The sequence below is a fragment of the Humulus lupulus genome, chromosome 1 (assembly GCF_963169125.1).
Source record: "Humulus lupulus chromosome 1, drHumLupu1.1, whole genome shotgun sequence".
In the NCBI taxonomy this organism is placed as follows: domain Eukaryota; kingdom Viridiplantae; phylum Streptophyta; class Magnoliopsida; order Rosales; family Cannabaceae; genus Humulus; species Humulus lupulus.
In genome coordinates, this window is record NC_084793.1 from 115,969,683 (window position 1) to 115,982,003 (window position 12,321).

The window sequence follows — 12,321 nt, forward strand, 5'->3', positions numbered from 1 at the left end:
ACGTACACTGCGGACTTGTACGCAGACATCTATGTTCAAGAAATTGTACGACACCATGGAATCCCTAAGACCATAGTATCTAACAGAGGTTTGGTATTCACATTGAGATTTTGGGGAAGCTTGCAGCAAGCCATGGGTACCAAACTAAGTCTCAATATGATATTTCATCCTCAAACCGACGGACAGTCCGAGCATACCATACAAATTTTAGAAGATATGTAGCACGCTTGTGTACTGGACTTCGGAGGATCCTGGAAGCTATTATCATAGAATTCTCTTACAATAATAGCTACCAGGAATCAATCAATATGGCACCCTATGAACTACTTTACAGAAGGAAATGTCAGTCGTCGTTACATTGGGACGAGGTATGAGAAAGACAACTGCTTGGACCCAAGGCTATTAGAGATGCTTAAGACGTAGTGGAGCTAATTAGAAAGCATATGCTCGTTGCTTAGAGTTGACAAAAGAGTTATGTGGATGCCAAGCGACGAGATGTAAAATTCAAGGTCGGAGATCAAGTCTTCTTAAGGATATCTCCAATGAAAGAAGTTAAGCGGTTTGGGAATAAAAGAAAACTTAGTCCCCGATACATAGGTCCTTTTGAGATATTGGATACGGTGGGACCAGTAGCGTATAGACTAGCACAACCGCCAGCTCTAGCAGACAACCACAATGCGTTTCACATCTCGATGATGCGTAGATATGTGTCAGACCTGTCCCACTTGCTCGAGTACGATACGTTAGCACTCCAGAAAGAATTGAGTTATGAGGTACGACCGGTTCGCATCCTGCAAAAGGGGTGAAGGAATTACAGTCGAAGAGTATTCTAATAGTCAAGGTCTTATGGAGTAATAACACAGAACGTGAGGCAACGTGGGAATTGGAAGAAGAAATCCAAACACAGTATTCGGAATTGTATGGTAAGTAGATTTCGAGGACGAAATTCTTTTAATAGGGGAGAATTGTAGTGCCTCAGAATTTTACTTAGTTAGATATTATTATCTTATGCTGTAATATTTTAATTTTCAATATATTGGTCCAAGCCGGGAATTATTTGGAAACTTGTAGAGCAAGTTATGAATTTTATAAGTTTAGTCTATAGTTTAGAAATATTAATTTTATCATAAGGTTTAATTATTGTAGTTGGTCGTAGAAATATTATTTATTATAACCAAATATTGAAATAGAATAATTAAGAATGTGACATTTGTCATATGTATATTTATCAAGAATTTAAGGATTTTAGATGAATAAAATAATCAAGGATAATCCTAGGAAGTCTAGAACCTTCCCTCAGATGCTAGGATCTCGTATTACTCAGTCAAAGTGGTTTAAATAGCTTTGACTGTGCTTAAAACGTGAAAAAATGTGGTTTAGTACGTAAGCGTAAGCCGAGATATTGCAACTATTTGGGGCGATATATCGCCTATGCTAATACGGAAAAACACGTTGACTTTGCATGATCAAAACAACGGGGCCTCGAAAAATCAAGACATGCGATATATCGCCTATAGTGGGCAATATATTGGTTGTGTGTGCCACTTTTGAATTTCTGTGGAATTTGAAGCTAGAATCAATCCTTAACAGCTTGGACTTGTATCCTAAACAATTTTGACCGAGTTCTGGGCATTTGTTGAGTGGAAAGTGCCAGTTTTATTCATTTATTTATTCTTTTTAATGGGAGTGATTTTACTCCTTGAATGGTATAAATAGGACCCTTCACTCAGTCATTTGCATCATCTTTCAAACATGTCTCGGAGCCTCCAAGCTGCCATTTTCGTTCTAGAGAGAAATACTAGGGTTTTGGGGTTAAAGCTTTCATATCTAAGCTTTCTAAACACTTGGGAAGTAAACTATAGTGGGATTTCAGTGATTTTGTATAGATCGAAACTCTAAGCTATCTAGGGTACTCTTAATCCTCAAATTTAGTTATTTCTATTCCTCTCCTTTAATCCAAATCCTAACTCGTCATAATGACTTTTGATTAGGTACTCGATTTCTTTGAAACCTAAGATTTTTGGTAAGTCTTTATCCCGATGGTTGAGATATTCTCTTCATCCTCTTTTCTTTAGGAAACTTATGGTTTTTAATGTTTGGTTTTAGGACTTTCCAATCCCGTACTTGTCTTCAATATCTCGATTTTGGTAAGGAAAATAAGTTAGATTTTTTGTGTTATGTGTTTGTACGCTTTTTTTATGTCTTTAGTCACTCAAAAAATATGGTTGCTTAGATAGCAAATCCCGATATTTTTATTGTTATCGTAGACTATTGTTGTGTCTAAACCTACCTCTGAAATAATAGTTAAAATAAGAGGACTATACCGGTTTTTATCACATACTACGTAATGAGTTAATGACCATTAATATTGAAGTCTATTTTATGTTTCATGTTTTATGATTTAGTAGTTTTTCCTTACTGGACATTAGACTCATTCCCTTTTATTTAGATTGTGAAGGAAAATGAACATGGGAGGCAAGACAGATCAAGGTGGCTTTGGCTTGTGTATTGGGTAAGAACTAAAGAAATGAAATGATGGGATCGATCGAGGATGACGTTGTTATTTTTGCGTCTTTTAAATTACGTCTTTATGATTTCCGCACTTGGTACTTTGAATATTTAAATTTTAATTAAAGATTTTGTTCTATTTATTATTTTATATATGAACAATACACTACTACAAAAATGGGATTTCCCGACAGTTTTTAACTGTTGTTATTGAGCAACGACAACAGTCGATTAACTGTCGTATTTGCCTATGCCGGCGTAGGGGTATTTACGCCGACAGTTGTTAGGTGTTGCCGTTGTTGGCTACGCCGACAGTTATTAGGTCTCGTCGTTGCTGGCTACGCTGACAGTTATTAGGTGTCGCAGTTGCTGACAACGCCGACAGTTATTAGGTGTCGTCGTTGCTTGCAAAAAAATTATTTATTTTTATTTTAAATTAAAAGTTATGATTTAAATTAAACATTTATATACATATATAAAATAGTATAGATTAAAATAACAAAACTTATACAAAGTATTTACAAATAATCATTTACTCTAATAAAAATTACAAATAAAATAAAACACTAAATTCATTGTCCAACAACATATATTTCTTCTTCTTGTCCTTGTACTCACTATCGTTACCAATAGTCTTTCCAAAGTAAGAATTGGTACTACTTCCTACAACAATTAAAAAAAAAAAGAGTTAGAATTCTCAATAGTTCAGACTATGATTAGCGTGACAGTCATAACTGTGAGAAAGACAAAAAGAAATAGAGATATACCTTTGCCCTGTGTTGTAAAAGCAAACTTGTTTCAACAGTCTCACGCATTCCTGAGATGCTACTTGTTACCTTCTACCGTGAACTTACCTGGAAGCAACAAATCAATAAATGGAGTCACCCTACAGGATACTATAAGAACCATAAGTCACGAGACAAAATTTAACCAAACTTTCGAATATGATTTCAGCTCAGAAGGGCAATATATAAAAGGAGCTATTTCTACAACAGTCTCAAATTCAAGTAACCTAGAGAAAGTTAGGAAACATGGTAATTTAGGTAACCATACTATTAAATCTTTTTTTTTTGTAGACAATTTCAACTATTGATAATAATACCTTGTCTATGACACCATATTCAACTACCTCACCGGGACTAAAATATTTTGGACGCCTGATGTCAGCTTCAATTTGCTCGGCTGATTTGCCAATATGCTTTGCAAAGAGATTAACCTTGACAAAAGAAAAAAAAAATGAAATGATATATCACCTCATGTGACTGCAATTCAAATCAAAGCTTGTCAATTAGTAAAAAAAAACATTAACTCTATATGTTGTGTTCTAAGCATAATTAGCAAAACACATCTTTTCAGAAGCTTAAGTGTTGTCATTTTTTTTCTTCCACTTGTCACTTTGACACATTATTGAGTTTTATTCTCATTACTTGGTTTGATAAATTAAGTTCTCTAGAAAATTTTAAACTGGTACTTTATAAAAATATGAATCTAGAACACACAGGCATAGACCTGATAAATTATTACCATATATTGTCTTTTGTTATCCATACAATTTCAAATAAAAATGTCAGAATAACAACATTTTAAAGCTAATAGACTATACAAGTAGATAAAACCCAATCATTTTTAAAATTCATTTTAAGAACTCAATTACCTAGATTAAACATAAAAATGGGTTAAGATGAATTGATCAACTATAAAATGGATGTACGAAGAAATAAATCATAAATGAATTAACAAACTTTAATTGACAAACTTGGTTTCACAACCAATTCTCAGCTAAAAGAATCAAATAAAGAGATCAATAATACAATCCCTCGTGAGCCCATCCCTATGTGAACCCAACTCCGACGATGTCCACATCGACGCCGTCTGAGTCGTACAACTCATTTATTGTCGGTGTTCACCACTGTTTGCGAGCCATCCTTAGTGTCATCCTGCAAGTGAGAATAACGAATAAGTCAAGACGAAGATCGAGAGAGTACAGAGAATGAGTAGCTCGCCTGGGCTGTTGTCGCTCACCCAAGTCGTTTGCCTGGCTTCGCGCAGAGAGATGAGAGGTTGACTGGCAGGGAAGAAAATGAGGGTTGAAGCCTCGTTTTTTCCTCATATTATTAATAGAAAGTATATTTATTTTTAAAGTTTTATTTTATTAATATTTAATAAAAATTATTAAAAATTCAATATTTTTAAATTATTTAAAAGTTTAACCAGTTATTCAAAAACCTCATTCAACTAATACTTATTATTTAAATATCTATAAAATAATTAACATTTATTTCTATATAATAATTTTAAAAGTTGTTAATTAATGCATATTTTTATATATTTACTTTCAACTATTGCTTATTTTTTCAAATATTTTCAACATGGATTTAAAAAAATTAAAACATCAATATTATTAGTGAAATTTTAAAATTATTTTACAATATTTAAACAATCAATAAAATAACTCTTTTTTAATTAATTTTTTCATAAATATGTCAAATAAATAAATTTTAAGTATATTATTCATTATATCATAATGAATTTAAATTTTGATATAGAAATTATCATAAATAAAAAGTTAATATAATATTAAAAATTTATAAACAAAAGAAAATCTAACTTTTAAAGTTTTTAATTAATAAATTATTTTTATAAATATATTTACATAATTTAGTTTATTTTTTAAATTATATTATTCATTAATTATAATTTTAGATAATTTTTTATTTGAATTTCGGTGACATTTTCTAACTGTCGGTATTAAGCTTTTATTAACTATCGGTGTTGGGGTCAATAACGACAATTTTTAACTATCGACATTGGTCTCAAATTAATTGTCGGCGTTGAGGTCAACAGCGACACATTTTAACTGTCGGCATTAGTCTCGAATTAACTGTCGGCGTTGGGGTCAATAGCGATATATTTTAACTGTTGGCGTTAGGGTCAATAGCGATAGTCAAAAGTAACGGTGACAGTTATTAGGTATCGGCGTTGGTTTCTATGCCTACAGTTTTTAACTGTCAGTGTAAAATCCTGCTAAGTAATTATGACAATCGTAATTGGGTGTGGGAAAACCCAATTTTGTAATAGTGATAGTTTATCATATTTGTTTTTGAATTTTCTAAGAAAAGACAGTGGTTATGTCTTAAAAGATTTGAAAGGTACAAGCTGTTTAAATTAGTAACGACTTTACATTCATTTTATTCAATTGAACGTGATCTTTCAGTTTTGGACATAAGGCCATCTCCAATCCCACTCCATTACGGCAATATATGCCGTGGAGAGTAAAAATCTCTCTCCAACCCAACTCCAAATGTACATGCATTTACCAGTTGATGAACAGTGACACGGCATATATGCCGTGCACTGTTCACACGGTATATATATATATATATTTTTTTTTTTATTAAAATAAACATATTTATATCATATATATATATTTATATATATAAACATGTGAGTATTATTTGGGTTTATATTTTATGTTGGGTTTTTTAAATTATAAATACACATATAATTTAATTTTTTAAATAAAATTTCAAATATTTCATAATTAATTTTTTATATAATTTATTTTAATTTGTGTGAAAATTCTTACTCTACACTATAAGAAAATAAAATTAACATTGAAATTGATTAAATATACAAAAGATAATTAAAATATTTCAAACTTACATTCTAATATTAAAATCAAATACACCAAACATAAAATGGAAAACAATATAAATATATATATATAGAACACAAGACAAACTAAGACATACTTCTAATAATTTTAAAAATTATTCCCAGTTCCGCCAAGATAGTCATAATATTGACTATAATCTTGTGAAGGATTTTGAGATCGTTGATGTTCATCTTCAGCTCCTTCTCTGTGTTCTTCTTCATATTGAAATCTTTGGAACTGAGATGCTCGATATTGAGATCCCTGATATTGAGATCCTTCTCCTTGTTCTCCATGTTCGGATGTTTGTGCTCTTGATCTATAAATTTTTCTCCTTTCGCTTTGAATAAATTGGCGAAACTCTGGATCGGATATAGAATTCATATCCATAAATAAAATTTTATTCTCTTCTCTCATTCTAGCCACATCAACCTTTTGTCTCAGAAGTTCATTTCTTTCAAAGTTACCCTTTTCTATAACGTTAACAAGTTTTTGACTTTGTTCCATTAATTTCTTAAATTGTTCATCACTTTTTTGTTTTCCTTTTGCTTTTTTCACACCGATAGGTCTTTTAGATAAATTAATAGGAACTTCCTCCTCATTCATATTAAGATCAAATGAACTCATACCGGTGGGTGCTGATGTCGGTGATTCGAAGCCAGAAGAACAAGATTGGGGGGAATTGAAACTACGACGTTGTTGTTGGAATCTAGCTGGTGAATTGGTGTTGTCATTTGTAAATTTCTCACAATCTTTAAGAATAGACCACACATGAGCAAATTTGAACCCTCTTATGTACTTTGGATCTTGTGCTAATAGCATCTTCGCTTGATTTAACTATTGAATAATAAATAAATATTGTCAATAAAATTAAAAATAAGTTACTAACTAAAAATAAACTATAACAATATATACTCACAATATCTTCTTGAGAAGCACCACTTGGATTTTTATTTTCAATTTGGTTGACGCATCCCCTCAATTTTGAAATTGCCGCAAGAATGGTCGTCATTCGAGTTTGCAAAGATCTTCTCGGTCGAGGTTGACTACTAAACTGCCCAGAGTGATATGCTAATTCAACTCTTGCCCACATCTGATCTCTGGATTGGTTAATTCCTATGATTGGATTTTGAGAAATGTCAAGATACACATGACACAAGTGCACATCTTCTTCAATTGAGTATGAAGAAGTTCGAATTGAAGTCATTTTGAAAGAGAAAGAAGTTGGTTTAGAACTATGTTGAAGAGGTGTGGTCATCTTATGTGAAAAATATGTCATTATATAGGGATGTTGAAGGTAGATTTCTTAAGACAAAATAATTTGAAATCTGAAGACAAAATACGATGTGACAATACAATGCTACGGGTATCTTTTCTGAAGACAAAATATGATGTGACAATACAATCCTACGGGTATCTTTTCTTAAGACAAAATAATTTGAAATCTGAAGACAAAATATGATGTGACAATACAATGCTACGGGTATCTTTTCTTAAGACAAAATAATTTGAAATCTGAAGACAAAATACGATGTGACAATACAATGCTACGGATATCTTTTCTGAAGAAAAAATATGATGTGACAATACAATGCTACGGGTATCTTTTCTGAAGACAAAATATGATGTGACAATACAATGCTACGGGTATCTTTTCTTAAGACAAAATAATTTGAAATCTGAAGACAAAATACGATGTGACAATACAATGCTACGGGTATCTTTTCTGAAGACAAAATATGATGTGACAATACAATGCTACGGGTATCTTTTCTTAAGACAAAATAATTTGAAATCTGAAGACAAAATATGATGTGACAATACAATGCTACGGGTATCTTTTCTTAAGACAAAATAATTTGAAATCTGAAGACAAAATATGATGTGACAATACAATGCTACGGGTATCTTTTCTTAAGACAAAATAATTTGAAATCTGAAGACAAAATACGATGTGACAATACAATGTTATGAGTATCTTTTCTTAAGACAAAATAATTTGAAATCTGAAGATAGTGAATATCTACACTATAAAACATTGGCTTAATGTAGACCAACTACACATACGACTAAAGATGAATTCTCATTATGGTAGTTCATCTTATTTGGCATCGTCTTCTTCTTCTTCAGATGATGATGATTATTATGATGATCTAGAAAAACAAGTGGTATGTCAAATTACTGCTAACAACAATTTTTGCATCGCTCAACATCAAAATAACGAAGGGTCACACAGGGGCTCAATTCCTGGTCATATAGTAGTCAACCGTGACCGAGAAAATGCTGATCGCAATCTCTTCAACGACTATTTTGCAGAGAACCCTCGATTTTCTACCTCGATGTTTCGCCGAAGATTCCGAATGGGTCGTGCTTTATTCCTTCATATTTATGATGTTGTACAAAGGCATGACAATTACTTCGTCCAACGAAGAGATGGACTCGGTAAGCTTGGGTTATCGGGTCTACAAAAAGTAACAGCCGTATTTCGAATGTTGGCATATGGTGTACCGGCAGATGCTACCGACGAGTACATCAAAATAGGAGAATCTACTGCTTTGGAAAGTTTGAAACGATTTTGTCGTGCTGTTGTCGAGGTCTTTGGAGCCTGCTATCTCCGATCACCTAACGCTGATGATGTTGCAAGGCTACTACACATTGGTGAAAGTCGAGGTTTTCCAGGAATGTTGGGTAGTTTAGATTGTATGCATTGGAAATGGAAAAATTGTCCTACGGCTTGGGGAGGACAATACGCTGGTCGTAGTGGATCTCCGACTATTATTCTTGAAGCTGTAGCTGACTATGATCTTTGGATATGGCATGCATATTTTGGTCTACCTGGATCTAACAATGATATTAACGTGTTGGAGGCGTCCCATCTTTTTGCTGATCTTGCTGCGGGTGTTTCTCCACCCGCTAATTATGTCATTAAAGGGAAAGAGTATAATATGGGTTATTATTTAGCTGACGGTATATATCCAAAATGGTCTACTATCGTTCAAACCATTCGTGAGCCACGTGACCCGAAGAAACAATTTTTTGCTCGAAAACAAGAAGCATGTAGAAAAGATGTAGAACGTGCGTTTGGAGTATTACAATCAAGATTTGCCATTGTGGCAGGACCATCGCGTCTATGGAATAAGAGGATATTACATGATATAATGACTTCATGTATTATTATGCATAATATGATAATAGAAGATGAACGTGACTTTAATGCACCCATTGAAGAACGGTTCGAAGTGCCAGATCCAGAAGTTGAGATGGTGGGTAATGACGATGCTCGATTTCAAGAATTTCTAGCTCGACATAGAAAAATCAAAGATAAGGATGCTCACATTGCACTTCGAAATGCATTAATTGAACACTTGTGGGACGAATATAGTATCGGAAAATTAGTTTAATTTAATTAATATTTCAAGAGTGTGTTATGTTTTAGGGTTAATTGAATATATTTTATTTTAGTAGTGTAATATTTAAATAGGAAAATGTAATGTGTTATTATAATTTTCAAGTTTTAATATTTATGAAATAAGTTTCATGTAATTAATAATGACATTTTTACTTAATTGATTAATTAAATAAATAAATGATAAAATAATAAAATAATAAAAAGAATATTATATTTTTATTAAAAAATAATATAATAATAAATAATATATTTTTTGGTGTAATTTTTGGTGTTGTGATTGGAATAGAAAAAAAATATGGTGTTAAGATTCTTTAGTTTTGGTGTTAGTGCAACACCATAATGGGGTAATGGGTTGGAGATGGCCTAAGGAGAACGCACGGGATAGCACTTCACCGTGTTTAGCAGATTCTGGATGCTTACGTTAAAGAACCAGAAACACAATCACAAAAGTCCAAAATGATAGAGGCAGGTGACTCCTAAAGCTGACAGTTGCACATTTACACGTCCCCTTTTCGAAAAATAATGTTAATAAAAATTAAAAGAAAAACCCAGTGGTTCATTACCTACTACTACTAGCTCAGGCGATTGTAATCAAACACTCTTATACATAAACTACGCTTAGGCTTAAATACTCCTCTACTTCTATTTTTTTCACACAAAAAACTCTTTTAGGTCGTAGCCAAATCTTCTGATCTAATGGAAATTGAAACACATCAACACCAGCTCCATGTATTTTTCTTCCCCTTAATGGCTCAAGGTCATATAATTCCAGCCATAGACATGGCCAAGCTTTTTGCTTCGCGTGGCATGAGGTCAACCATTATCATAACCCCTCACTTTGTACCACTTCTATCCGAAGCAGTCAATCAAAACTCGGCTTCATCAGGTACCCAAATCGACGTTCTCACGATTCAAATTCCCACTAATGAGGTCGGACTCCCAAAAGAGGTGGAAAGTTTACACATGGCTACAACACCTGAAATGGCTGGAAAATTCTTTAAAGCTATTGGCATGCTTGGGCCACAAATCGAACAGCTTTTAGAGCAACACCGTCCAGATGGTCTAGTGGCTGATATGTTCTTCCCTTGGGCTACAGATGTTGCTGCGATGTTTGGTATTCCCAGGCTCATCTTTCATGGAACTTCTTATTTTGCTCTGTGCGCTTCCTTTTGTGTGTTACGACATGAGCCTCATAAAAAGGTATCTTCTGAATATGAAACATTTATCATTCCCAATTTTCCAGAAGATATTGAATTCACAGCGAGCAGAGTACCTGATTTTTATAAAGAAGATGCTGAACCCCAATACATAAAGTTGTTCAAGGATATACATGAAGTAGAAATGAGGAGTTATGGGGTTCTTGTTAACAGCTTCTATGAGCTAGAACCAACTTATGCAGATCATTACAGGAACGTTTTGGGGATCAAGGCATGGCACGTTGGCCCATTATTCTTAAACGACAAAGGAATGATAACGAAAAGGGGAATGGAATCCTCGATTGATGAACAGGAGTGCTTAAAGTGGCTGGATTCCAAGAAACCCAATTCAGTTATTTACGTCTGTTTTGGGAGTATAACGAATTTTGAAGAAAGACAGTTCATGGAAATCGCATTGGCTTTAGAGGGTTCCAGGCAGCAATTTATTTGGGTTGTGAGAGAAGAAAAAGAAGGGATTAAAGAAGAGTGGTTACCAGAAGGATTTGAGGAGAGAATGGAAGGAAAGGGATTGATAATAAGACGATGGGCACCACAAATTGTGATTCTTGGTCATGAAGCAATCGGAGGATTCGTGACGCATTGTGGTTGGAATTCGACGCTGGAAGGAGTGTGCGCCGGCCTCCCGATGGTGGCATGGCCTATTGGTGCAGAGCAGTTTTACAATGAGAAGTTGGTGACTCAAATTCTTGGAATCGGGATCGGAGTCGGTGCTAAAAAATGGTCGATGAATGGGGGAGACTTTTTGAGGAGGGATGCTATAGAGAATGCGGTGAGACGAGTTATGGAAGGAGATGAAGCCGAAAAAATGAGAAGGAAAGCCAGAGGACATGCACAAATGGGCAGAATGGCAGTCCAGGAAGGTGGATCGTCTTACAAGGATTTGGATGCCTTATTTGAAGAACTGAGATTGGCTCGAGCCACCCGTGATTCAGTTTAAGTAGAATTTGTAACTAAGGATGATGTTTCTGTTTGTAATGATAAAATTTACCCTGTTTCATTCATTCGGTCAATTGTCTAATTTACTTATAATTTTGTTAAGAGCAAATATTTGCTCCTGAACTACCACTAACCGGGCCTTGATAATGATTTGTGATATTAAAAATTTACCTGAATTAGTGAAATATGAGACTTATGTTACATTTCGACTTAGTTGACTAACAGATTCATTCATGATGTAGTATTTTGTTTGTTGATTTGACAGTATTATAGGTAGAATAATTATCAATTTTTGCCAAGAACTTTGGCCACTACCAAATAATACATATTTTGTAAAAAAAAAAAAAAAATTCTTAAAAATAATAATCAAATTCTTAAAAAATAAAAAATTGAATTATCAACAAATAACTCGTTTTTAATTTTTCCTTTACAATATTAATTAAAACTATTTTAGAATGAATATTTAAAATAAATATTAAACAAATAAAAAAAATTTAATTAAAGAGAAGGACGAGGACTCAAATAAATAAATAAAACTTTTAATTTAAGATGAGGAGAACAAAAGAGAAAAAAAAATTATTTTATGATTTATTTTTAAT

The 12,321-nt window shown here is 33.2% G+C and overlaps 3 protein-coding genes and 1 long non-coding RNA gene across 4 annotated transcripts; 2 read left to right on the top strand and 2 right to left on the bottom strand.

Annotated features, from left to right (window-relative positions):
- Positions 1-2,980: 2,980 nt before the first annotated feature.
- Positions 2,981-4,613, bottom strand: LOC133797153 (uncharacterized). Its single transcript, XR_009875617.1, has 4 exons — positions 4,531-4,613; positions 3,611-4,445; positions 3,276-3,362; positions 2,981-3,171 (listed from the first exon to the last, which is right to left on the bottom strand). It is a non-coding gene; the product is annotated as an uncharacterized LOC133797153 (long non-coding RNA).
- Positions 4,614-6,244: 1,631 nt separating this feature from the next.
- On the bottom strand, positions 6,245-7,552 carry LOC133816651 (uncharacterized). The gene is made up of 2 exons (XM_062249028.1): positions 7,080-7,552; positions 6,245-6,997 (listed from the first exon to the last, which is right to left on the bottom strand). The coding sequence occupies exons 1-2, from the start codon at positions 7,437-7,439 to the stop codon at positions 6,272-6,274; spliced, it is 1,086 nt and encodes a 361-aa protein (XP_062105012.1). The 5' UTR covers positions 7,440-7,552; the 3' UTR covers positions 6,245-6,271.
- A 411-nt stretch (positions 7,553-7,963) lies between these two features.
- Positions 7,964-9,561, top strand: LOC133820194 (uncharacterized). Its single transcript, XM_062253441.1, has one exon. It carries the CDS (start codon positions 8,236-8,238, stop codon positions 9,559-9,561), a length of 1,326 nt encoding a protein of 441 aa, XP_062109425.1. The 5' UTR covers positions 7,964-8,235.
- Positions 9,562-9,995: 434 nt separating this feature from the next.
- On the top strand, positions 9,996-11,931 carry LOC133797159 (scopoletin glucosyltransferase-like). The gene has a single exon (XM_062234981.1). The coding sequence runs from the start codon at positions 10,266-10,268 to the stop codon at positions 11,721-11,723; it is 1,458 nt and encodes a 485-aa protein (XP_062090965.1). The 5' UTR covers positions 9,996-10,265; the 3' UTR covers positions 11,724-11,931.
- The last annotated feature ends 390 nt before the right edge of the window (positions 11,932-12,321 follow it).